The 25,840-nt window shown below is 42.4% G+C and overlaps 1 protein-coding gene across 1 annotated transcript; it reads right to left on the reverse strand.

Moving 5' to 3' along the window:
• Nucleotides 1-518: 518 nt before the first annotated feature.
• On the reverse strand, nt 519-25,840 carry Cog3 (conserved oligomeric Golgi complex subunit 3). The gene is made up of 20 exons (XM_077657876.1): nt 25,645-25,840; nt 24,992-25,126; nt 24,832-24,893; nt 24,571-24,736; nt 24,407-24,481; nt 24,235-24,327; nt 23,627-23,874; nt 21,375-21,593; nt 17,361-17,466; nt 17,228-17,261; nt 16,263-16,423; nt 14,350-14,602; nt 10,520-10,605; nt 9,354-9,443; nt 9,105-9,225; nt 6,424-6,506; nt 3,742-3,876; nt 2,833-3,039; nt 1,155-1,253; nt 519-880 (listed from the first exon to the last, which is right to left on the reverse strand). The coding sequence occupies exons 1-20, from the start codon at nt 25,828-25,830 to the stop codon at nt 845-847; spliced, it is 2,595 nt and encodes an 864-aa protein (XP_077514002.1). The 5' UTR covers nt 25,831-25,840; the 3' UTR covers nt 519-844.

Raw genomic sequence — 25,840 nt, forward strand, 5'->3', positions numbered from 1 at the left:
CCTCACAGAAATAAAAACAAGCTGGAAAGCAGGGCTGCAATGCTTTGTTCTTTGTTGTTAGAAATGAGTTGCACGACAGAAGATAATGGGCGCTGTGTGCAGGCAATGAGATGCTGAGAAAGGAATTAAACTGCACATAAGAATGACAGGCCCATGAAATGCTAAAGGCCCTCTGCGTAGCTGGTAGGTGCCCTTCATCATCCGTGTGAATGATGAAATTGGATAGTATGTTGATAGGGAGTGCAAGAGAGCTTTGGCTGAATTTTTAACCTCTCTAAAGGCACACTGACTGTGGTATTTTGCAATGATAGACATAATGCATGATATATATGCTATATATGACATAGTACGATGATATATGAAGTGGTCTCATTTATTTGAAATGTACAAACGTCAGGCGCCCTCTTTACACCCATGAGACATAAAAACATAGTCCGTACTGAGTGTAGCAAATGCAGATAGTGATGTCAAGATTTATAGCGACATGGTGCTAAGGGAGACAAAGAGACAAGCACAACTTGTTTCCTTACAAATCTTTAATACTTTTGTCTATTAACAACCCCCTCGCACTATAAAATGTAGAAAAACAGCCAACAATGCTCTTTCATACAAGTGCTTCTCCAAATAACTTAGCATTTTTACATCTATGTACATATTTGAAGCATTCACACAATACCAGAGACATACATGCGCTAGAAAAAAAAAGGAATTTGTGGCATTTGCAGATTGCTGCCTAGCTTTGCTGACATCTGCCTGTTGCTCAATGTTCCATTAGTATTCGCATCTAGTGTCAGTGTTTACACGTTTTTGCCTTTGAGCTCTCTGGCAGCTTCTCAGACGCAGTTCACTTGGTTTGAAATCCTGTTAGTACAACATTGATCTGAAAAAAAGAAAAGAACAGATGCACCAGTGACCACCACAACCTAAGTTCAAGTTTGTTCACTATAAGTAGTAATGCATCACAGCTGACTCAAAAAAGAAAATAAAGGTAAGCAACTCTATACTTTGCTCTTTGATCTTGTTCATCTAAGAGTTTTGTAAGCACTTAACAAGTGTATCACAGCATGTTGCTAATGCTCCCATGCTTTATAAATGTTGACTGCTCAATACTGTTTTACATTCCAAGGAACACAACAATGAATGTGGCGACTAACCTGTTCCACCGATGGGCACGCAATGATTCGTTGGTCCTCCTCGGAGTAACTTGTTTTGACGATCTGGTTCAAGTTCTCATAAGCCGCCAGCACTTTCGCCTAGAAACAGAAAGAGTGTCTGGCATATTTCACGCAAATTAACATGAAGTAAACAGTTGTGAACAAAGCAGAAAAAACGCAAGTTTCCTCTGTTGGCAGCCCCTCAGTTTTGCACATTTTATTAGCATGAAGCCGAACATACTGCACACACCTAACACAAAACTTTAGCTGCCTCAAGTGAGAAGGTTTTTGTCTTCATCTTCTGATCACATTACAATGATGCCAGCTCAGCTTGGCTCACGTCTGCCTAATGAAAATAGTGCACATATTCAAGCCTCGTTTGAGCTAACCTAATGTGGTGACATCTCACTGCTAAGCCGATTGAGTGCACTAAGTAAAATAGTAAAATAACTGCATATATACAGAGCTAGCCCCAGACTAACCAAGTTTCTACACTCTACAAGTGACAAAGATATGCAGCCACGTAATGTGGGATTTGCTAATGCCTAATGGCAAAATTTTTTCAATCTGTGCTGGTACAAAGCTAACCGTAATAAATATGGTAATTCTTGGAGCTATATCATCATCAGACACGAGCAAAAGTTAGGACTGACTATCAGCATTAATCCAAATAAATAACTCAAGTCTCGGCAGTCACGTGAATGTACCAATCTGTCACCCGTAGGTACAAGAATTCTACCTTTTTGAATTTTCTCCATGCTTTCTGCTACAGGCCTCTGGGCCTACCTAAACATGCACTGTTCTGTGGCATACATTTAGCGAAATACATGCACGACAGAAATCACATTTAAATCAAACTTAAGAGGACATTTAAGCTTCACCTTAAGAGTAGATGCGACAGCATTTTCTCCTCCTTTTTGCTCTTTTTATTCCTTTTCTTTCTCATTTCTCACTGAATACCAATCCACAGTCATACTATTAATCATGGCCATCGAGTACAATCAACATTATTGACCACATTACTGATTATCAATCACCAATAACTTTCTAAGTTATACTGCATGACATACTGCGCCACTAACACATGTACACCATTTGTTTCAGTACAAAGAAGCACCATAACGCCGCCTTTTCATTCTGTGCGATTTCTGATGACTAATTAGCACATTATTACTCGGTTGCATTTTAAAAAATTACTGTAAGATAAGTACACATCCCAAACACACATTACTAAGTCATACACGCCACAATGTGTTCACTAGGTGCCGCTCTAACACACTTGGACCAACGACCTTTCTTGGCCTACGCGTTACATATCTGTCTGGCATGCAGAGGGCTTGGATTTGCACATAAATTCTGGCTATTTTCTTTTTCAATATTCTGATTTCGGGGATTCTGGGATTTTTTCCCAACTCATACCAGATGACATGTGATGCCAGGTTTTCAGCACAACAAGCTCCTTACAAATATAGTGTAAAATTATAAGAAATCGCTTGAAAATGTGTGAGTGACTTGGGAGCTGTATGGCCACTGGGGGCCGAATTCTGGTTCATCAAAATAAAAAAATAAGAAAGTTGGTGTTGAAAGCCTCATCCCTTCTAGAACCTTATTGTGCCTCTCGAATCAAAAAGGCAACAGTGGTTTTTTGAGCAACAGCTGTGACTCCCTCAATTTGTACCTTGATGGGCTTGAAGAGGATCTGCTCAGTGTCCTTGTTTGCTAGATACAGAGCCATGCTTCGGCCCAGGGAGGTCAAGCTGCTCTTAAGGTGGCGATAGGCACTGCTCACCACTGACCCCACTGCGTCGGGTGAAGCAAATGGCTGGTTCCGCAGAGACACTGTTCGTGTTGGCTCTTGCTGCTTCACTTGTAAAATCAGGTTGGCCTGCGTGGAAGCAGGGAACACTGGCTTATAGAAACAAGCCAGACACCTAGAGAAGCTGAGCTCATTCTCTTCTTTGACAACGACGACTCTGAATAAAGACAGGCCCTAAATACAGATCTCGGAGGTCACAAAGGCGTGACTAACAACAAAAAGTTTGCACTGCTCTTGAATCAGAACATTTTGTATTAAGAAAAACTCAAATACCCCTGTGCATCAACATTGCGACGCTTAGCATCGTAGCAGCATTCTTGTATGTCGTGATTTCAAATTCTTTGTTGGATACATTGCTTCCCAGAAGCCCTGCTACAGCCAATTCTGCCAGCACATTCTAAATATGAGCACATCTCATTAAGCAAATTATTTCAAATGATCTACTAGAAGCGGTATCAGTGTAAGGAACCTCTTTCTCTTCTCTCACTACCACCTTTCTCCCTTCCCTTAGGGTGTGATCCAGATGCCCACCGAGATGTGAGACAATTATTGTGCCATTTCCTTTCTTCAAAAACCAATTTTCAAAGGATTTCAAATGATCTAATAGAAGTGATAGTCATGAATTAGAAGTGAAAACAAGATTTAGTTCGTTCGCTTTTATGTGACTGAAAGGAACACGGTCAGGCACGCACGTTTGAAGCACAGCATAACATACAAGGCAATACCTGCACACATACTGAAAAAACAAGCTCCCACAGCACACTCCCATACCTTGTCCAGGAATTCTTGCAATGGGCCAATAAGCATTTTTGCTGAACTGGCAATGAACTCCTCACAAAGGGCCTTCAATTGGTTGTCTACTGCTTTCTTGGAATCTATCAAGTTCTCCTTTAAGGACAATGATCCCTAGAAAGAAAGCAGAAGCCATGCCACTTATCAGATAAGCATGACACAGTGTGTAGCTTTCCAACTGTTTGATGACATCACAGAGGTGTTTTATGCTACTTGATTTAATGCATCAGTTAATTTAAAGGGAGGATGGGCTTTAGTGGACACCAGTGCAGCTGCAATCAACAAGTCTGCTCTTTGTAGTCTGCTACAACTTGGGCTTTTTATTATTAATAGTTTGCAAAACGCCTTCCATCATGCATGGGCAAGTAGTCATGAGTGGCGATTGTGAAAAATGAGAAGAAAAAGTGAACTATGAAATGTCATTACTATTATCACAATGGTGTGTAATTCCAGAACATGTAAGCCAGCTAAATAGATGCAATACGAGAGAGAAGGACACATGAAAAAAGCTGTTTGGCCGAGGAGTTCAAGCTGACAAAAAGTCACATAGTGGTCAAGACAACCATCAAGATGGCAACAAGCTGCGTCACTGCACACTTTGTGAGCATGCACAGAGTCAAACATTTTACAGCTGCACTGTGCCAAGTGATGCTGGCTGACCAACTCAGCAACAGACTCATGCACAACATCAACCAACTAGTGCAAAGGCTCACATTCATTTGACGCTACACCCTGGCTAGAAAAAAAAAAGTTTCACTGGTCTTCCGATCCTGTACAGTCAGACACAGCACTTCATAGGTATGCAATTAATAAACCTTGCACAAGTATATAAGACACAGCAAAACAACTACCGTATTTACTCGCGTAATTTGCGCACCCCAAACTTTTTACCCGGATTTTAGAAATATAACTTTTACATACGTATTTTGCGCTCTCTGCTGCGCCAGACCACCAGCATTTATGCAGGAGTGCGCAAGGAAGGCTTGGGAAGATCGCCGCGGCTGTGTCGCCTTGTGCGGTTGCGAAAGGCGCGAGTGGCAAGGGCACGAATTGTGAGCCGTTTACCTGGCTCGCTTCTGCTGGTGGTTGCTCTTCCAGACAAACAGTTGTATGCGCACCCGAGTCCGAAACCAGCACACCATTTCCTGTTTGGTGTGCTGCTAGTTGGCCGGGCCGCACGCGTGGGCAGCCTTTTATCGCTCGTTATTCTCTGCCTCCCCCCGCTGGCTTCGAGATTGCATCATTGCACGTTTATTGCTTTAAAGGGACACTCAGGAGAACCCTATCAAAATTTTTTTGTTAGCAATATCAGATAGTTCGGCATTTCATGGCTTTGTTGACGCTTGTCCGGGAGCGAAAGATGCATTTATTTCAAAGAAATTTGGATTCGAAGTTGAAATATTTTTTCCCGCCGCTCCGATTCAAACTCGAGAACTCTTATGACGACACGGAGAACTCTTATGACGACACAGAATGGAGTGACGTGAAACGTGACGTAAACGGAGACTCCGTGATTTCTGGAGACTAGCGCTGCGGTGCGCAACCTTCCTTTGCAAGCCTCAGAGATTCGTGACATCCATGAAGTAAGGAAAATTCCTCCATGGTGGTGCCTTTTGTCCTAGGAAGTCATCACGTTTGTACTTGCGAGATTGGCCAGTGGTGGTGATACCTGTATTTTGGTTCTTGCTATTTTCTACATTACAAGAGCTTTGTTTTCAGGAAGAGTGGCATTTTTGTGATCAGGAGCTGGTATTCTATGGATACAAGCCAACTTCAATTTCTCCTCAGTGTCCCTTTGAGCTGTGCATGTGCAATCATGACATTCCACGGGGAACTACATGACGTGGGGTGGGGCAGGAGGGGGTATGAGTCTCACATTTGGAGTCAAATTTTTTTTTTTTTGGCCATCGAGAGGTGCAAGATTGGTGGGGGGTTCTACATATAGGCAGCAATATATGGCATATATTGTGCATTACGACCTTTATAGTGTTTTTTAGAACGATTTTTAGGATGTTTTTGGACACTGTTCTTTAGGAGGCTGCCAAAGCTAGCGCGCCTATTTGCACAGGCTAAGACCTTGCCCAAACAGTATTTCACCATAGAACTGCAGTGAAAACAGGCATATATTGTTGCGACAAACCTCAGGTACCATGAAAGGCAACCTCCTGCACTTCGTTTTGTCTCTTAACACTTTTTCGTCCTGCCACTCATAGAGACTTCAAGAAGTAATAATGACACACGGCGGTATGATACGCAGCTGGTAGGGCGAATCGCTGTGACTCCATCCGTGACTAGGAAATAGTTCATACTCAGAGAAAATTATAGCCAGAGGCCCCGAACATTGTGCGGTTCACGGTTTTGACAGTGATTTTCAATGCTACCACTTTGTTTTATACCTCTCAAAGTTTCCATCCAAACTCTGACCGAGGCTTCTGGAAAGACGAATGACACATGACGGAGTAATATTGTTTCACGGACGCACTTACTTCCATAGCTTTCGCAGCACTGCCTGCTATGTATGAAACGGAGTACTATAAAAGCCAGTGACAATAAGATCAAGAATATAACTGCTACCTCAATATGTCATGTGCAACCAATTCACAGCAGCATGGAAGAACTTGAGGAGGGGAAATAGTAAGGAGGAAAAGGCGCAATGCTCACCTCAAAGACAAACTCCAGCAAAGCGTTGTTTGTTCCCAGTGAGAAAAGCCTAGACTTCTTATTATACAAGCTGAGCGCTGCATCTGAAACCAAGCATGACAAACAAACAGGGTTTAAGCACACATGAAAAGGGGTAGTACTTTGCAGAACTTAAAACGGGACATGAAAATAAAAATACCGGCTGTTTTTTCATACTTTGTATGTCCCCCTCATGTGACTTTTTCTTCTCCATATAAAACTTTAAAAGCTTGGATTTTTTTAGTATTCTAGACATTAAAAGCCTAGGCAGAACCTGAACAAGGTAATCTTAAGGTTGACTGGTATGAGGAAATGAAACTGCTGCAAGTAATCTCAGCTGTGTTTGCTCATATGATTGAGCTGTCTATTTGGGCACTGAACCAAACCGCTTGCTAGATTGAACCATTTGCAATTAACAGGAACACAGTCTTAATTTTTTTAATGACAGAAAGAAAAAGAGTGGTGAGTGTGTCTAAGAGCAAACGAGATGCAAGTACTAAACTTACTTTTTTTTTTTTACAGGAAAGAAAGGGCTCACAGCTACATAAGATATTTTGTTGTGCCCAAAAAGTTCTACAGGCTTTGGAGGAAGTTTGCTGTCACCTGACCAGATGTTTTCACTACCTTCACTAATATGCCATCACAATTACCTTATTTTTCAGTCTATAAGTTTCACTTGTGTATAAGTTGTGCCTCCTGCACAAGGCAGTTTTACTGAAAATATCAGAAATAAGTTGCACCTAATCATGCACTGAAGATCCTGTCGTCAGAGAGAGCGATGAAAATACACACTAGCGCTAGCTGTCGTGCACAAAAGATTCTCAAGCTGCGGTCAAGCTGTGGCCAGCATGCGTTCTTCCCACAGTCTGACTTCTTTGTTAGCTTCATCGACTGTGGAGCACTCTTGCAGATTTTCACCAGAACTGGATAATTTTTTGCATACATCGAACTGCCTCCCTGCTGTCCGGTTCCCATATTCCAGTGCATATTCAGCAGCACACAACTTGAATTTTGTGTTGCAGCATTTTCTGCCTTGCAGGCGGCATCACGGCATCATGCTGAGCAAGAGCATTGCATGACATGCATGATGCCAGACGGATGTGACCCCCAAAACGGAAACTTCAGAAAATATGGGCAGAGTGGATGAAGTGACGGAGCACACTTCGCGCTGCCACCGCATTCAACTTGCTATTCTACTCGTAAGAAAACATTTTAAAAGTACTAACTCAGTTTTTCCTAGTTTACACATCGAATTTATTCTCAAATGCAGTTACTAGGCACGGCGAAAGATGGAAAGATGGCATGCAGTGTCATGTACGTCATTTATTGTCGTATGCAAGTCACACCGTTGTTGCACAAGATGCATCGACAAAAATTTCAGAAAAAAGAATGGAATTACACACCTGCAAATATGATACTATTTCTGCTCTGCTGCATGAGCTTGTGAAATTTATGAAAAACAGCAGATCATAATATAGGGGGACTGTCTTAACGGTTCACAGTGTTCAACCAAGGGCTGTGGCAGAGCTGACAAAGACATTTTGGCATGCAGTGCTACAAACTGGAGCAGTTTGGTGCCATGCATATACATCAGTCGGAAGCAAAAGTGGTGAAGTTGGTTTGTTTCTAAGCATCTTTTCTACCTCCAGCATTTGCAATTTCCTTCGGTTCGATTCAATTTTCTTCACATGTGCACGCACAGATGCACGTACGCACGCATGCACATGCATGCTTGCGCACACAGGCATGCATGCGCAGTGCTGAGAGTCCCCAGATGTAATTTAATTATCTACACTGAACTAATGCTTATCTTTAACAGCCATTTATAAGAACTGCCCCCTAAAGTTGCACAAAGAGCGTTCTGGAAAAGATGTTCTCACTTTCATTTTGTTTTCTGAGTTTCCGTGAATAAATAGTTTCAGTCGCAGACAACACAGCCAATAATTAAGCCCACGAAAATAAAAATATGCGTGGACAATTTGCTTTCATGAGACTGGACCTCGTCACCCTATTGATGCCAAATGAAAATCCTATATGTGAAGACACTGAAAGTAACTTTTATTAGTCTTTTTGGACACGATGTAAGTAACAGTATGTGCTCTTCATCATGGCCACACATCATGTTGATTGACTCTCCTAACCTCCCACCTTAAAAATGTAGGAGCCAGGATGCTTTGTCAGATTTAATAGAGAAATTGGCCACACAAGATAATAACTGGAAGTTTCTAAGAATGCTTGGAGCGTGTTGACAGATGTCTTGTAATGAAAAGATGCGATGATGGAAAGAATTCCCTTTAGTGTGCCTCTAGGAAAGAATTAAAAAAATCAGAATGTATGCTTATACAAAGAATGGCTCAGGAGGATATTCTTGAATGCACATGTTTATGCCCGTGCTTGTGCCCATTTCTTTTAAAAAAAATGACAACAGCTATAACAGGTCCACTACTGAACTAACCACCTACATAGATAAGGAGTTCCTTGTTATACGTTTTCCTTTTACTAACACTTTACTATCACTATTTCACACCATACTATAAATTTACACACTATTTTTGCATTGCAAGTGAGTAACTATAGATGTGTTTAATGTGAAACAAGAAGTTTACCTCATACAAACAGAAGACTAATTTCATGCTTTTGAATGCATACACACTGGTCCATACCTCGGATTCTTGTGAAATCCAGGGATGTCTCCTTGATGGCAAAGTCAATTTGAAAAGGTGCAATTTGTTCTCGCAAAATAAGCAAGTGCTTAATTTGAAACAACTCTCCATCTAATGGCGTCTGCAAGAAGAAAAATTACAGCAGCTGATATAGAAACCACCTCAACATGTTTACACTTGCGAAAAAAACATGCTATAATGAGCGCAAGCAATAGAGTTAAAAAAACACGACACAACTAAATCAGTCACCTTGTTCTTTGAGATTTCTTTCCCAGCAGTTGATAAGGATTCAATGCATGTTGCCAGTACTTCTTGGCTGAGACCCTGGAAGATGGTTTTCTGATAAGAGAAAAAAAAGAAAAAGCGGTGAAGTAGCACTTTTTCACGGAGACAAGCAAAGGAGGGGGGGGGGAGAGAGAGAGAGAGAGAGAGAGAGAGAGAGAGAGAGAGAGAGAGAGAGAGAGAGAGAGAGAAGGGAAGGTAGGGAGGCTAACCAAAAGGGTGTTCCAGTTGGCTACCCTGCACTGGGAGAAAAAGATGACATGATGTAAAAGCAAAAGAGAAGGATGGGGTGATAAGACTTAAATGCTTTTTGGCAGGGCTGCAAAAAAATTCTGAAAAAAAAAAATCGAAAAGGACACTTAAAAGCAATGTAGAGAGAGAAGTTGAGAACTAGACAAGAAACAGAAATTAATACCAGACAAAGTGAGCTTTACAAAAGGTGGTAACAAAGAAAGTATGGTAAATTTAGGGATAATAAGCCTATTAATGGTGACCGTATCATAAGCACCTGGACAAGTACCATATAGCATGTACCTTTTATTGGCCTGCCCACTAATTTTCAGGGTGCATTTCTCTTGCTTTGCCTATGACAAATGGGACATTGATGTCAGAAATGCCATCACTCCTGACATACTTGTAGGTGCTTCACTCTACTGTAAAGGTGCAGTGACTTAATGCATGGTAGGGCTGCAACGTTCTTGCACCTTCCATACGAGAATGTGGCACCAAGCAATGTTCCGTACACATGTTCTCAAGACAACACTGAAAGAGAGTTCAATCAAGACTTAAAGCATCCTCTATACCATGACATATGTCGATTGACTCAGATTCCTCAATGCAGTCTCTCTGAGAAACTTCTAGTCAGTTACAAGTGGGATTCGTACACATAAACAGGTGCCAGTTTTTGTTCATGTCTTAATCTTATTTCCGTTCCTAACAGCACGACATGCAATGGCTGGCTTACACCATGCAACACTTTGGTAGTCCTGAGGTGGGGATTGTGGCAAGCTTGCAAGGCAGGCACAGAACAGAAAAGACATGATCATGTGACGCAGCCCATGCCACACCTGTCTGCTCCTATTCCAACTCCACACTGCGCCACGAAAATGGGTGAAGCTTAACCCAGTACTCACGTCGAGACAACGGTAGAGTTTTGAGAGGCACACTAGCGTCCTTCGAACAGTGGGGTACCACATTCCATGCAGGTCAGCAGGAGAATCTGAGAAATGTGATGTATCAAATCTCAGTCACACTGCAACGTCATAATTGTAAGAAAACTCGCCCAATGACAGACACACAAATGGCCTCTCGCCTAAATAAATTTACCGAGAACAATTAAATGTAATTTTTACTGCATACAACAATTTATAGTCACTAAGGCAAATACAGTTGTGGGTACAGTGTAATAAAATGGATGGGGAGCTGATGTTGCTTCATTACATCCATTATTTTCATACACGAGGAGGGATATGTGTCAAGTTGCATTTCGAGGAAGATTGTTTCCTTCATTATATCTATTATGTCATTATGAACCATTTCATTAAAATGTGGTTTTGAATGTAACCACAGCATAGTTTTAAAAAATGCTGAAAATACCTCCCACCAAAAAATAAAACAAAAAAGGAGTTAATTTAGAATGCCTTCAAATTTCTGTTATTTTAACACTCAATTGTTCCTTACACCATACAGCATATAAAGTAGCATTCTGGTTCTATTTCACACATAAAGATCTAGCTGCTTGTGCAAGCAGAGACAAAATAAACGCACACATGATAAAATAAATAATGCTATCTAGAGTAAACAGATTATTAAGACACTGCACCAGTTCAATAAATGCAGTCACCATAAACAAAGCTCTGACCCCTCTGAGCAAGTACCAGACCTGCACGAGACCTCCTTTGAGCACCAAACGAAAAATTTGCAGGCAATACACATTTCTGCAGCAGCCTCAGAAAATCATGTCAGTGATGTGCTATTCTTTCGGGCTACTTAAAGTGCCTTTGCCTGCATGGAGCTCCTAGCATGCAAAACACGCTTTTATGGGAACTGCAAATTAAGTGCCAAAGCTATTCACCTTATATTATTTGAGTAAAGTATTTGATTTGATTATAGGGATTCTTCAAACCACCGCAGCTCTCCTGACTGCTCACTGAATTCTCTTTGTGTTTTTTTTTACCTTTATAATATTTTATGCCAAGTAATACGATGGTTGTGTCCCAAATATAATAGAAATAATATGCTACCATTGGCTACCCTTCCTTGTGCAAAAGTAAAGGAGAACTTGTTCACAAGCTTACTATCAAAAATAGAAAGTGAAGAAGTCATAGTGTTGCGACACATTATTTGCCCAATGGTAGCAAAATTGGACCGCTGAGGCATCTACGCTAAGGCATCAATATACGTGTAGCGCGTTTTGTGTGCCATTGTTGTCTTCAGCATGGTAGTGTGATAATGAGATTAGTGAAAGCCTCAAAAACAAATAAATGTAGCTTTCATGACAGGTGGTTCAGGTGCCCTTCAAGCTATTTCAAATTTCAGCTTTAAGAAAGTGCCTGGGGCAGCAAATTTCACTATTTCATAAAAGTGAAGACACAAGTTTGATTTATGATGCTTGCTTTCCACAACATTTCTTGGCTCTAAACAGGAGGACACAATAACCACAGTGCAGCACAGCAGCCCGTCTTAACACACATGCTCAACTGGCTCTTAGTGTCATGGATAGATATTATGGAGCACACTAGCTAAAAATAGAAGTAAGCACATTAAAATCTTGCTCGGTACATGAGTGTTTCAAGGCTCAATGTCACCGCAGCAGCTCACTGAAGATAATCATGCTCTAATACAAGAGTCAGTCAAAAAGTAATGCACAACCTGCTGTAGCTTAATAAAGGTAAGTAACTAGAGAAATTAAATTTTGTACTTAGAAGCACTGGTATTTCACACCCTCAAACCAAGCATTTGTTTCCGGTTTTTTATGTAAGCCACTATGCGTGATCAACGTAACAACCTACTGCACGTAACACCCTACTGCGCCAATGTGCAGTGATCGAATTCTTCTATAAGTCCGTCGATAACTCCGCAACATCAATTCGCTGGAAGTTGTTGCCAGTCCAAGGGGACAACACAATGAATTGCAGTAATTTGTTTTGATGGCTTGACATATTTCGGGTTCGTGATTAGGATATCCAGATAATGTAACATTTAGGTAGACCATCAAGCGTCACAACCGGTGAAAATGCATCAGTTATTGGTGAATGCGTTCCAAATGATAAATGCATTATGACGAGACAAATCACGAAGCTCACAGGTATGGCAAAAGGATCCCTCTTAATGATATTCGAACGATTGGGGTACAAAAGATTTGTTCTCGCTTAGTTTAATGGCTCTTGATAAGGAAGACGATGCAAATCAGGAAACGTGTGGTGATCTGAAAAGTTCCCTTGGGGACTGTCTCTGCTGCTTTCATGAAGCCATTCATGAAAGGCAATTTAATTTCTATCTGTTTGAACGATTATAGGTTCACCAGTGTGGCAAGCAAGTTTGAGATGACAATTCCATTGCGTGTGTGAAAAAGTGCTGTAATGACCAACCTCCAGAGTTTTACAAACGTGCTTTCGTGTCATGCAAATAAAAATGGCTACACTGAAGTGGATCAAATATTCAGTGGCATTTTCAGATGATCAAAGCAACAATTTTTCCACCTACACAATATCATTTCCCTAGTGCTTACCATTAGTAGCAGAAGTAGTGGTTTATTCGAAATAATAATAAAAAGGAAGAAAAAGAGCTTTTGCTAGCCACGGCATCTGCCATCGCTATGAGAAACACTAGATTGTGCATTACATTTTGACCGACCTTTGTGCATGGCACAGAAAGGGTTTATGTAAAGGCCTACACTTTTATTTAATTAAAAACGAGAACTTATTCTACTGCAAGACATGCCACTAATACAATAAAATGCCATTAATTCAGCTTTCAAGTGGCCGGAAAAACATACAAATTCTCGAATGATCCACAAAACACTGCCAGAAATCGTTGAAATTATAGTACACTTATGTGGGGGAAAACTTGGCAATGGTCGTCTGCTTCTGAGGTGAAAACTGCATGGCACCACCGATTTTCATAGTTCCATCAAATGCTACACAGCATGCGTGAAGGCTTTATTGCATGAACAGTTACTATCACATGGCGAGCAAGCAGTTCTGATGCGTTGGAAGAACAGAATGACCACATGGATAGAAGCAAGGGAAACGTGCATTGGCACCAGAATTGAGAGACCTCTTAGGGGAAGAAAAAGAAGTGGCCAACGAAGCCCCAATCAGCACCCGAAATTGCGCGGAGTTCGGCTTGGCTGGTTGCTATATAGGCGGTGGCGAAGCCACTGCATGCACGACAGAGTTTAAGGCAATGCGCAATTCTTGGAGCCCATTCAGATTAACCAGTGCAAGCTCAGCAGCCTGTGAACAAACTGGTGCCTGATGCCATAGACTTACAGGACCACTCTCCAGGAGGGTACTGGCAGTTATAATTATCCTCATTTTCAAATTAACAGCTGCATAAATTAATTACGTGTTTACTGTATTTGTCAAAAACAAGTTCTAGCTTGTTTGCATTCTTTAAATGTGCAAGAATGCTAATGCTTAATTAAAAGCTACAGAAAAAACCGTGATGGTATTTTTACTTTCACAAGAATGCTCAACATGTTCACTTTCCGAGTTACCATAGACATTCCTTCATTTGTCTCTTCAAACGTTTGTTTTTTTCCAAGTGAAAACTATTTAATTTTACTAGCTATTCAATTTTCTAATTTCAATTTGGTTCCCACCATAAAATATTCGATACAACACTCATAGTTCGTTGAAGAGGTGGGTGAGAGAATGCATTAGTGCACAAAATGCAGGGCAGTCAAAGCTGCAAATTATTGAGCTTTTTACAGCCAAAACTATTCTCAAAACTTGCTTACATCCTTTGTGCCTTGTGGATACATCCGAGTTCTGCGATGAAATAGTTGTGTGCATGGTAGTGCTGCCACCACCAGTTTCGGTGACCTGCTGTGCGGATGACACTTGAAGCACGGCCACTTCACTGGGCTTCTCGCCTTGGTGGGAGCTTTGTAAATGGGGCAGGCTTCCCGATGCAGAAGAGCCAAGGGACACCAACGATCCGCGAGAACTTGATCTGCTCAGGGAGTTTTGTGCTAGACTCTCTGCAATGCTCTGCACAGAAATGAAATCCACAAACCAGAAACACGATTTGGCATGCAGCATTGCCATGCTGACGTGCCTTTCAGAGAATGTGATTACAAAATTGAAAGAAAGCCTCTTGAAACACCACTAACAGTACATCTAATAACTTCACATCAACACTCTATGTAAAATTCATGTTACTAAACCTAACAGACATTAAATGGCCCTAGCTAAACTAAGAGGTAGCAAAGCCAGTATTCTGTCTTCTAAATGGTAAGTTCCTGATCTTTTTACCCTGTGGATAATCAAGCCCTCCATGACCAAGAACCATCAAGATAGCAAGGCAGGCGAGTTGGCGATACATATTTAAAAAATAACAGCGCAGAAAACGGGGACTTCAAGGGTAGAAAACACAGGACCAACCATGTTTCCTTCAATACAAGATGTGTCCGCTTTAAGTTCACAATATGTATAGTGGGACTAAGCTCAAATGAATGTAGTCACTCCAAATATAGTGTGTGAGAGGCTATGCACTTCTACGCAACTTCGTGATCAAAAATCAGTTTGAAAGAAGTTGTACAGCATGCAATGGCTGCAAAACCTGCCACCCAAACTGAAAATAACAGCAAATTCTCAACTGACAGTTAAATGCTCTTTCGATATGCGACTACTTGCATGCCATTTCCCACGTCCTTTTATCTGTAGTATTCCAGGTACTTAACAAAAACAAGCTTTAAAAGCCTTTGAATTAAAAAAAAATGTCAGTTGAAATTACTGAGCTAGCTACACGTTAGTAGCTTTTAGCTGGGTTTGCTTTCTTCTGAAAACCAACAAATTTTACAGGTAGAAGCATATGTCAGCTGACATTGTGCAGATGGGTATACTTAAGCATTAACAGCTGAAGCATCCTTGGTAACTAAACTGAACAACCAGCTATGGTAGCTAAGTTACAGTCCTTGTCAAAAGTAACAAGTCTTCTGCACATGTAACCACAGGTAACATGCGACTGTATTGTGTTCTCTGTAGGGCAAGCCTGGTGTTTTGAGGACATTGGTTCAGACTACCACACCAATCCACCTTTTCCCCAAGATGGTGTGCTGCTGTCTCGGAAGTGCAAAAAAACTTATCTGCTACCCAGAGCTGGTTGGGCGACACAAGTGCAATCTGCTTCCATGAGACGCCAACTGCGTACATAAAGTGTCAGATGCATGCCTGACAGCTGCCGCCAGCATTAACAGCACACGTGCACTAGAACCTGGCAGTTTGTTTTGAAACAGTGGAGCTCGGGAGAGGGCAGAGGAGGAGAAGTGTGCACGTACGGAGCGAACGTGTGAAACAGCCGAGTTTCGAGACCTTTGAGGGACAGGAGTCCTACAAAGAACTCACAACACAACTTAGTGCCAGCTTTCTTTGGCTAAGTCCACAGCTGGCTATTTACTCCTGACTAACTGCAACGTGTGGGATAAAATCCCAGATTTGGCAGTTGCAGCTTTATGGACGGTGCGATACAAAAACACCTGCGTGCTGTACAATGTCAGTGCACACTAAAGGACCCTAGGTACGTGCTAGGTTAAATTAATACACAACAGTCTCCTATGGCATCTTTTATAAGACCCACGTGCAGTTTTAAAATGTTGAACACCACATGCAACAATGAAATCTGCATGCAGTGAAAATGGTGTTCACATGCCTCCATCATCTCGAGCTTTTCTGGATATGCGAGGTCACCAGGAGCTGGGTTGTAGCCCAGGATATCTGTGCGAATGTAGACGAGCGTCCGGTAGACCAACCTCTCTTGTACATCTTCCAGCATCTGCTGAGCAACTTTACAAAATGCTCGCAACTCATTTGCTGTAAAAAGCACACAGAAAAAAAAAGGATATGTATATACAATAGTGCAGAAATGGTTACTGCTTGACATGGAAACCTCCAAAGAAACACCTTTTATGTAACTTCCCATGCAAGCAATGTAAACAATGTAGTCATTAACAAAATATGCACTTTTGTGCTTTACTAAAGGTTAAGACAGGCAATGATGCAACCATTATTTTTTCATACAAAACGCTATGACATGTCAAGTAGAAGAAAAGGAAGAACCAAAGAGGACAGTTTAGAATAAAAGCTGCAGATTTTGCATGAAAGTAGCTTCAATCATATGATGTTGTCCTAAGCACATCAAGAACATGCAAAGAAAGTGCCTAAAAAGGATGGCCAAAAACAAATGCACAAACTTCTTACTGCGGTAAGCTTTAATTCTAAAAGCTGCACATGTCACATCAATATGCATGAATTTGTATTTTGACACTGCATGCTATTGCCCTGTGTGCAATTCATACATGATAAAGTAAGTAATGTAGCATAAAGCATGTATAATGTATATTTGTGTCTTCTTTCAAGTGACAAACATCACCTAGTCAAAGACAAAAGCAGACAGCGTTGCAACAGAATAGAGTACAGTAAAACACACATGAGATTGCAAAAAAAAAAAAAAACTCTCACTATATTTAATCTTGGTGGTGTCCTAAAAATTTGTATTTTTTTTCCATATCTGGGTCAGGTGACGCGAGCATGTAACTCCGCTTATTACATATATTAAAGAGAGATGATTAATGTCAAGAAACAATTTGAAATACAGCTGCTTTCAAGCACACTTACGATTTGCAGCAACATGTTGTTCCATCATTTCAACCTGGAAGGAAAATAAATTGACCTCATGAGTTTCCCTCCCATGGCAAAAGAGAATTGCTCAAAAGTATTAAAACACAAGATAAAATACAAATTATCGTACCTTCAATATACTGCAAAGTTCTGCCAGCGTTTCCAAATGATTTATGTGAATGATGATTGGACGAAAGACATCATACAGTCTTCCACAAAGGTGACTCAGGAATTCACTGAAGGAAATAAAAGAAGAAAAAACGACACACATGGCATAAAACCCACCATTCTGGTGGCAGCTATGAACGTTCTATGTGCCGCGACTCAAATTTCTGTACTATGTGACTAATATCCCAGCTTAAAAGAAGAAATGTAAAGAACACTGCCTCCACACAAAGCACAAGTATGGCCATGTAGTTAACAGTGTATGGAAATGCTGCAAGTGTGTGTGCCATAAATGCTGTGATGCTATCTTTTTTTTTTCATATACCGTATTTACACGATTGTAAGTCGACCCTTTTTTTTGAAATTTAAAATTCCGAAGTGTGTTTGACTTACAATCGAAACGAAACCTTGAACTGCCAATAAATAATAATAATAATAATAATTGGTTTTGAGGGAAAGGAAATGGCGCAGTATCTGTCTCATATATCCTTGGACACCTGAACGCGCCCTAAGGGAAGGGATAAAGGAGGGAGTGAAAGAAAAAAGGAAGAAAGAGGTGCCGTAGTGGAGAGCTCCGGAAAAATTTCGACCACCTGGGGATCTTTAACGTGCACTGACATCGCACAGCACACGGGTGCCTTAGCGTTTTTCCTCCATAAAAACGCAGCCGCCGCGGTCGGGTTCGAACCCGGCCAATAAAAGCAATAAAAGCAAGAAAAACAATCTATCAGGGGCACTACTGCGATGTTAGAAGTTATTGTTTGCTCTACGGCTCCAAGCGTAGCATTCAGGTATTCCGCGGGCTTTTTGGCCAGGATTTTTTATTTTTTATTTTTACTGCGCACACCGTTACCCACCGCGATGGTTCAGTGCTACTGAACAGGATACCCAGGTTAGAACCCGACCGCGGCGGCAGCGTTTCGATGGAAGCGAAACGCAAAGGCGCCGGTGTGCTGTGCGATGTCAGTACAGCAGGTTAAAGATCCCCAGGTGGTCGAAATTATTCGGGAGCCCTTCACTACGGCACCTCATTCTTCCTTTCTTCTTCCACTCCCTCCTTTATCTCTTCCCTTACAACTGGGTTTCCGCCGATATTTGAGACAAATACTGCGCCACTTTCTTTCCCCCAAAACCGATTTCATTTCATTTCACTCGCGGGAACGGCCGCTGTCCCGCTCGCTGTTCCAATCGCAGAGTCTGAGCCAGCGCCCGGGAGTGTCGCTAGCTGATGGAAGAGCCGCTATTTCAGTTGGTTACGCAATACGTAACAGCAGCACTTCTGGGGAATGCCGATGTTTGCTGGAAGAGCCGACGCCCCGACACCGATCACTCTTTGTTTGGTTGGTGGTGCTTGGAGTTGGTGCTTTTGACTCGACTGCCGGCCGCGTGCTTCGCCATGAGCTCTCCAGGTTCGAAAAGCATTTGGCGCTCATTCACTGTAGCGTTCAAGAGGGAGGGAGGCCATCATTTACGCCAAAGAAACCAACAACTGCGCGGCCGGCCGCAAGTTCGACGTTTCTGAACGGTTGATTATGATGATTATGGATTTTTTATGGCGCAAGGGTAGCTATGGCCAAAGAGCGCCATGTCACAAGGTATTTTTTCTTTTTCTCAAGGTGGGGTCAAAGACCCATTTCCCAAGCATTTCACCCTAAATAAGCCGAGCACCAGACCAGGGGAAAGCTTGTACCCATTGTATCACCGGTGGGTACCCGGCGGCACTGGGGATCGAACCCCGCACCTCCCGCATACGAGGCGGATGCTCAACCACTTGGCCACCGCTGCGGTTCTCTGAACGGTTGGTGCGGGAGTGGCGGAAGCAGCGAGACAAAATTTTCGATTGCGACTCCAAGCGAAGAGGTTTCCGCGGGCCGAAGTTGGGACGCTTTCTGGAGCTGGAGGTCAAGCTTGCAGCGTATGTCACCGAAAAACGTGATCGGTCCCTTCCAGTGACATGCGAAATGATCATGCAACAAGCCCGGGTCTTGGCTGCGGAAGCTGGAATACTCCGAACAGACTTCAAAGCCAGCAGGGCTTGGGCTTCGAAATTTATGAAGATGGCTGGCTTCTCTCTTTGTCAGCCTACTAGTGTATGCCAGAAGCTGCCTGCTGCTTACGAGGAGAAAGTTCTCGCCTTCCATAGGCACTACCTCAAGCTCCGCGACTCGCGGCGATACCTGCTCGGCCAAATCGGCAATGCGGACCGGACTCCCGTCTACTTCGACATGACGAGCAACACAACAGTGAGCGTGAGGGGAGCTCGCGAGGTTAAGCTTCTCACGACAGGCAACGAGAAACTTCGGTTCACTGTTATGCTATCATGCTTGGCAGATAGCACAAAGCTCCGACCGTACATCGTCTCCAAAAGAAAAACTATGCCAAAGGAAATGTTCCCGAAAGGTGTGATTGTGCGAGTGAACGAAAAAGGCTTTATGACGGACGACTTAGTTATTGATTGGTACCGTCGGGTGTGGCTTTTGCGGCCAGGGGCATCCCTCAAAAATCGCAATCCGAACCTCCTTGTGCTGGACTCATTTCGCGGCCACTTTACCGCGAAAGTGAAGGCAGAGCTCCGAAAAGAAGATACCGGTACAGATATGCTGGTGATTCCCGGTGGTCTGACGTGGCAGCTGCAGCCGCTAGACGTTGGCATTAACAAGCCATTCAAGGACTTGCTCCGGCGTGAGCACAACGAGTGGCTGGCGGCAGAAGGGCGGGAACTTACGCCAACGGGGCGCGTGAAGAGAGCCTCCCTGGGGGCTGTGTGCGGATCGTTTCGGCTGCTCAAACCACGCTTGAGAGCAGCACGATCGTGGCGCGCAAGTGCGTTAGTCACGTGTTTTCTTTTGTATTTCACGGGCTTTCTTTGGAGCTGAGAAAAAAAGACGCACGTGAGGGTTTCCTTATCGTAAGTGACGGAATGGGGGTTTCGGAAGGTGCTCGACAACTCTTCAAATGCAATTTGTCATCTAAAGTCAATATTTATTAATTTAGATAATTAAACTTAATTAAATGATTAATTATTTGCAAAACAAAAAAATTGCCTGTGGTGCTCAAGATGGCTGCCACCAATATGCAACTGGTTTCACTCGCCTGCCTATAATAAGTGATTTGTTAACCCTTGGCTCTAGTTAGCTGGGACACCCGGTATATTGGCATGTAGAAGTTGTCCATTTCGTAGCCCTTATTGGCCAAAAACAAAGTTGACGCATACCTGCGCACGAGTACTGGGGCTGAGGTGCTTGCACATACTGAATATTGGCATTAATAATCGCCATCACTCTGCAGCACCACCTTGAGGCTCCGAGATGTTGCTTGATCGGCATGTGGCAAAATCAGGATCGGACATCCTTGCATAGCAACTGGGCTGGTGCATGCTTCCGGGTTGATTATCTGGCCAAATTTACATTAGAAATTACAGGACCATAGAAATTCTTTGAACTATCCGGGATTTTAAATTATCTGAGATCGAATTATCGAGGTTTCATTGTACTTAGGAACAGCACAAATGCAACATGGGAAATCAATGTGTCACTGAGAAATGATAAAAATAAGAGTAAGCAAAGTGTGTAAATACTCGAAGCATTAAACATATCCTAAAATTAACAATGTTATATTCATTTTGTAACTATTAACATCTCTGGAAGGCTTGCTACAATACACAAGCTTATAACCATTTTATGAACATTATTATTATTATTATTTTATGAACTTTGCTCAGCAAGTTCTTCATTTTTGGCACACTGTTACTGAGGCTATTGTATAAGGCTATTGAGTGTTACTGTATTAAGTAGGTTTAGCCGACGCTATAACCGGTGAAAGGATTTTGCAGCAACCATTACTTTAGATCCCAATATGAATGTTCGCAAATGGCAACAAAGCAAACTTCACACCCTCTCAAAGCTGCCCAAAATTTTCCCAGTTTGGTAGGGTTGTGACAACTGTCACTTATCACGGCAGCTAGTGGATGAGGACTTACTCCAGGAGTGCGGAGGTCTTGGTGAAGAACTGCATGTAGAGCTGGTGCTCATCCTCACAGAGGTGCACCAAGAAGGCACAGCCGCTACGCACCAGGGCGCAGTGGTCCCGCTGGTGTGTGGCTGCCAGCTCCTTCATGGCAGTCGACACACTGGACCCAAGCAGGGTCTCTCGCTGCCCAAAGTAGCACGTGTGGCAGGCGTCCAGCAGCTCTCGGTACCTGCAGTCACCCGAGACAAGCAATACTTGAAGAGGAAAGCATGAAGGCCTCTGTGATCCTGTCTAAAGCTGACAAGGAGATAAAGGAGGTCATAACATGAGGGAGCACCTTACCTTGCTATGAAAAGTGTTTATGACAGTCTTCTTTAGCGATAAAACGCTTAGTGAGAGCACTTCAGAGGTTTTAAAGAGCAAACATACCAAAGCTGAAGAGAAATTTCTCCCAACATTGAACACCTGAACTATGAAGAGCCACAGGAGCAGGACATCTTTTTCTCGTTAAACATAGTGCACTGACACTTCTTGAAGTGGCTTTAGTTTGTGCTAAGCTACCAGATGGAAAGTTCATTTGCATAGCACATGATGGTGCTAAGCAGCCTGCCCTAACAATGGCCCTATGCTAGGCACTATTGATGCCTTACGCCAACACCTACTTTTGAAGAAAAGACACTCTAGTATTTCCACAGTGCTTTATCCAAGCATTTATCACAGTTCAGGCTTGCATGTGATAATCTTTTTTGCATTTTTGTTAAAGTGACACTGCAGACAAATGTAAAATGGCCCACATCGATAAGGTGCCACATTTTAATTATAAAGGGACCACTCTCACCAAAAATGGAGCTGCCATAAGCTAGAAATGAATAAAAAACAAAATACAGGTGTTGCCATCAATGGCTGGTTTTGCAAGTAAAATGCATATGTTGGCACTGATTTTTGGGCGCAGATTCTAGAGACTGTGCTACACCACAACACAATTCAAACCGGTGGCAAGGATGTCACGAGCAGAGCTGTATGTAACACATTACAAGTAACTGATTACTAGTAATAAATTACACTTTCTTTGAGTTTTGTCATGTATTAATTACTTTCTGCAAAGGTAATGCTCTCGACAATCCAATTCTTTTTTTCAGTAATCATACACTAGAAATTAATTTCTTTCTTTTCCAAAAACACGCTGTAACCACCAGTAGAACTTGGCACACACTAGTGCTAGCGCGGAACATTCCGTCACAATAGAGAAACAAAGGTCGGGCTGCTGAAAAGCCACGTGAGCAAGAATGTCCAGACATGCAAGCCCGAGTGGCCTACATTTGACTAGCCCCATGTCCTGTAGTTCGCGTTTCTTCACGATGTCATATTTAGTGAGCTTGAATTTTGTCCCTTTACGGTGTGAACCACGAAGTGTATTGCTTTGAGTAACTATAAGGTGGCGTGGTAGGTTTTCATACGTTACAACTCTGCCCTTCTCTCCAGCGTGTAGACTAAGAGATTTCAGTGTCGCTGCTGATGTTTTAACAAGGAAGCACATTAAAATAAAGCCACAAAAACTTACACTGGTGAAAATTAATGGCCCGTGAATCGTGATAAACAACTGATCAAGAAAGCCTCACTGCCTCATTCTAGCCCGTTTATATTTGTCTAGCTTATAAGAGTAGGAAGGAAAAAAACTTAATAGTAATCGATTACTCTTTTGTAATTGTTATTTTTTGGGCACCATAATTGACCACAGAAATCAGTTGTATTTCAGATGAAGTAATTGTAATCGTAACTGGCTACTTCTTTTCGGTAACGCATACAAGACTGGTCACGAGTTGGAATCGACTGTAGGAAAGATTTTTAAATCCAGTAGTGATAAAAGCACCTTTCACTGCGAGAAAAATGTAAAAAAGAGCCAAAGAATCAACATTTACTGAGAACGAGTGTCTCTTGAGAAAAAAAAAATAGTTGAACCGCAGTTGTTTGCATAGGTACACAGTAGTTTGACATGGTTAGCAGCATCTAACTACAGCATCACGAGTACTGGTCAAACTGCAGAGTGGGCAGTGCATTGCAATAAAGTAATGCATGCTTCATTTGCTCCACTGTACACGGTCGGCTTTGCTCTAACCTGGAAGGAATGATAAACAGATCATGTCCTCAGTAACTGTTTCTGTGCTCAATGGCATGCTTATGACGAGCTGTCAATGAAAGAAGCATCTTGGTCAATATAGTTTCTGCAACAAAAACAAGAAAAGGAAATAATTTAGTGCTCACTCAGCGTTTCGGTCCACACGCTCTTCTATTTGGGCAACCAGTGAATGAATTCTTGGAGCATGAGTCCTGAATTTGCCGTACAAAAGTGCAAAAGAGTTGTCGGCAGAGCACAGCGGGTCCTTGCGAGACAATACTTGATGCGTCGTGTGCTCCAGGGTGCTTGTCACATACGAACGAACCATTTCCAGTGCTTGCCACTGCAAGTGCTTGAATCTGATGAGATAGGTGGCTGCCTCTTTATATTGTGGCTGAAATAGATTAACAATACAATTAAATGCTGGTTATAGGCAACTGCCTCATTGTGACTATAATTCTGTAAAGTAAAGAACCGTGACTACAGTAATCTGTAAAAACATAACGAGTCTTCCATTTACTAAAAGATCATACCCAAACAACAATCAAGTTGACGTTAGGAGTTCTCTGCCTAAGCATAAAGATGGTAGTGCTCAAATGAGCAAAGTTACCAAAGGGAAGACTATTGTTAAAAAAGTGGTACACTGTAGCATATGTGACAGGATTGCAGGTCTGACACACTTCTTCACGTTGGCACACGGACATATCTGTGAGCATGACAAGAGTGTAAAGTACAGGCAACAAAAAACACATACGTTTGACTCAAGGTAGCTGATGCACTCGTCCAGTCTTGTCAACAGGGGTATGAATGTTTCACTCAGAACAGAAATGTCAGGAGAAGCCATTTTCTGAAGGAACGAACAAGATCATGAGAGAGTAAGACCGGTTAAATCAGTACAACTATTACAAGCTTCTAATTAAGCTTACTTGAGATAATGTATCCAACTCCGTGAAGTAACGAAGCTTCTCGGCAATGCTTTCAACTGCATTCATGAGTTTTGACTGCAAGGGTGTCAACAAGAACATGTTGGTAAGTGTGACACACATATAACATAAGATGAAGAGAAACTAGTGGAGAGAGCTCCAGATACCTGCTCATCTAGCAAGTGTTCACAGGCTTCATGGAGTGCATTCGTCTTGTTAGATACAAACTCGTACTCCTCTTGGAGCAATCTGAGCTGTGCCATGGAGGCGTCGATCTCACACAACAGCTCGGAACATTTCTCCCGGTACGACGCCACTACGTCAATGTAGTTTCTGCGCAAAATGTCAGACACATGCCTCAAGGTAATGACTGTAACTCGAGGAATACAGCATTCCATTCACGACAAATGGGGAGGTAGTCTACATACGTGTACTCCCAATCACTTTCTTCCATCATTTTTTCCTCCACCTTCGAGAACCACGTCAAAAACTAAAAAAGAGAAATATTATTTCTGTATGAAGCGACCTGCCATAAAGTGATATATATGCAGGAAATTTACGCGATACATGTCGGAGCAGTTGACGTACCTGCTGTGCATTCGTAATCACAGTGTCTCCCCTCAGAACTCCTTGCAAGCATTCAGGAAGCTCGGACAGCTCGGGAACCAATGGCATCGCCTTGCGATTGAGGTCCGACGGCGTTGCCGTCGATTTCACTGGCATCTGTGGCGTCCAGAAAATAGGAACGCAAACGCCTATTAACAGCAAAGCTTTTATGTGTCGAAAGAACAAGCTGACAGGACCATACCGAGGCTGAACACTGCTGTGAACAGCAGTAGTGACGTAGCGCTAAGCACGGAACTGAGAACGAATTTATGTTGCATGAATTTCACAGAATTTGTGACTGCTACATTCCTTTCGAGAGTTTTCAATCTTTGAATTTCCCACTACTACCAAACAATTCGAGAAACTCAATTAAAAGGAGCAGCGAAGGCCGAGTGTGACTTAAGAGCATCTGATCGTGGTTGTTGTAGCGGTGACGAGTTGTTTACAACCAGCTTTTATTGAGCACAGCAACTTTAATAGTACACAATTTACTCCGGAGCATGCAGCAAATTTTTCACTGCCCTCGATCAAACAGTCAACTGCGGCAAAACTACAGGAACACAGCAGAAGGCGGGACCAGAAGACATCGGTGCGTCACAGGTGCGGCCAAGTAACGACGTGCGAAAAGAACTCACACCAACAGGCATAGGGCGCTCCGCTACATGAGCCATCAGATGAGAGACACCTTCGGCTTGTTTTTCAGTGATTGAGGCCAGCGGTTCTGATGGATGCTCCCAGTTTTCTAAGTTATCCTTGATCTCCTTCATGTTTACATTCGTTACGGATGCCATGTTGCCACATGTATGCATCTCGGCAACCATGATTCCGGTG

Source organism: Amblyomma americanum, chromosome 3 (genome assembly GCF_052857255.1).
Source record: "Amblyomma americanum isolate KBUSLIRL-KWMA chromosome 3, ASM5285725v1, whole genome shotgun sequence".
In the NCBI taxonomy this organism is placed as follows: Eukaryota; Metazoa; Arthropoda; class Arachnida; order Ixodida; family Ixodidae; genus Amblyomma; species Amblyomma americanum.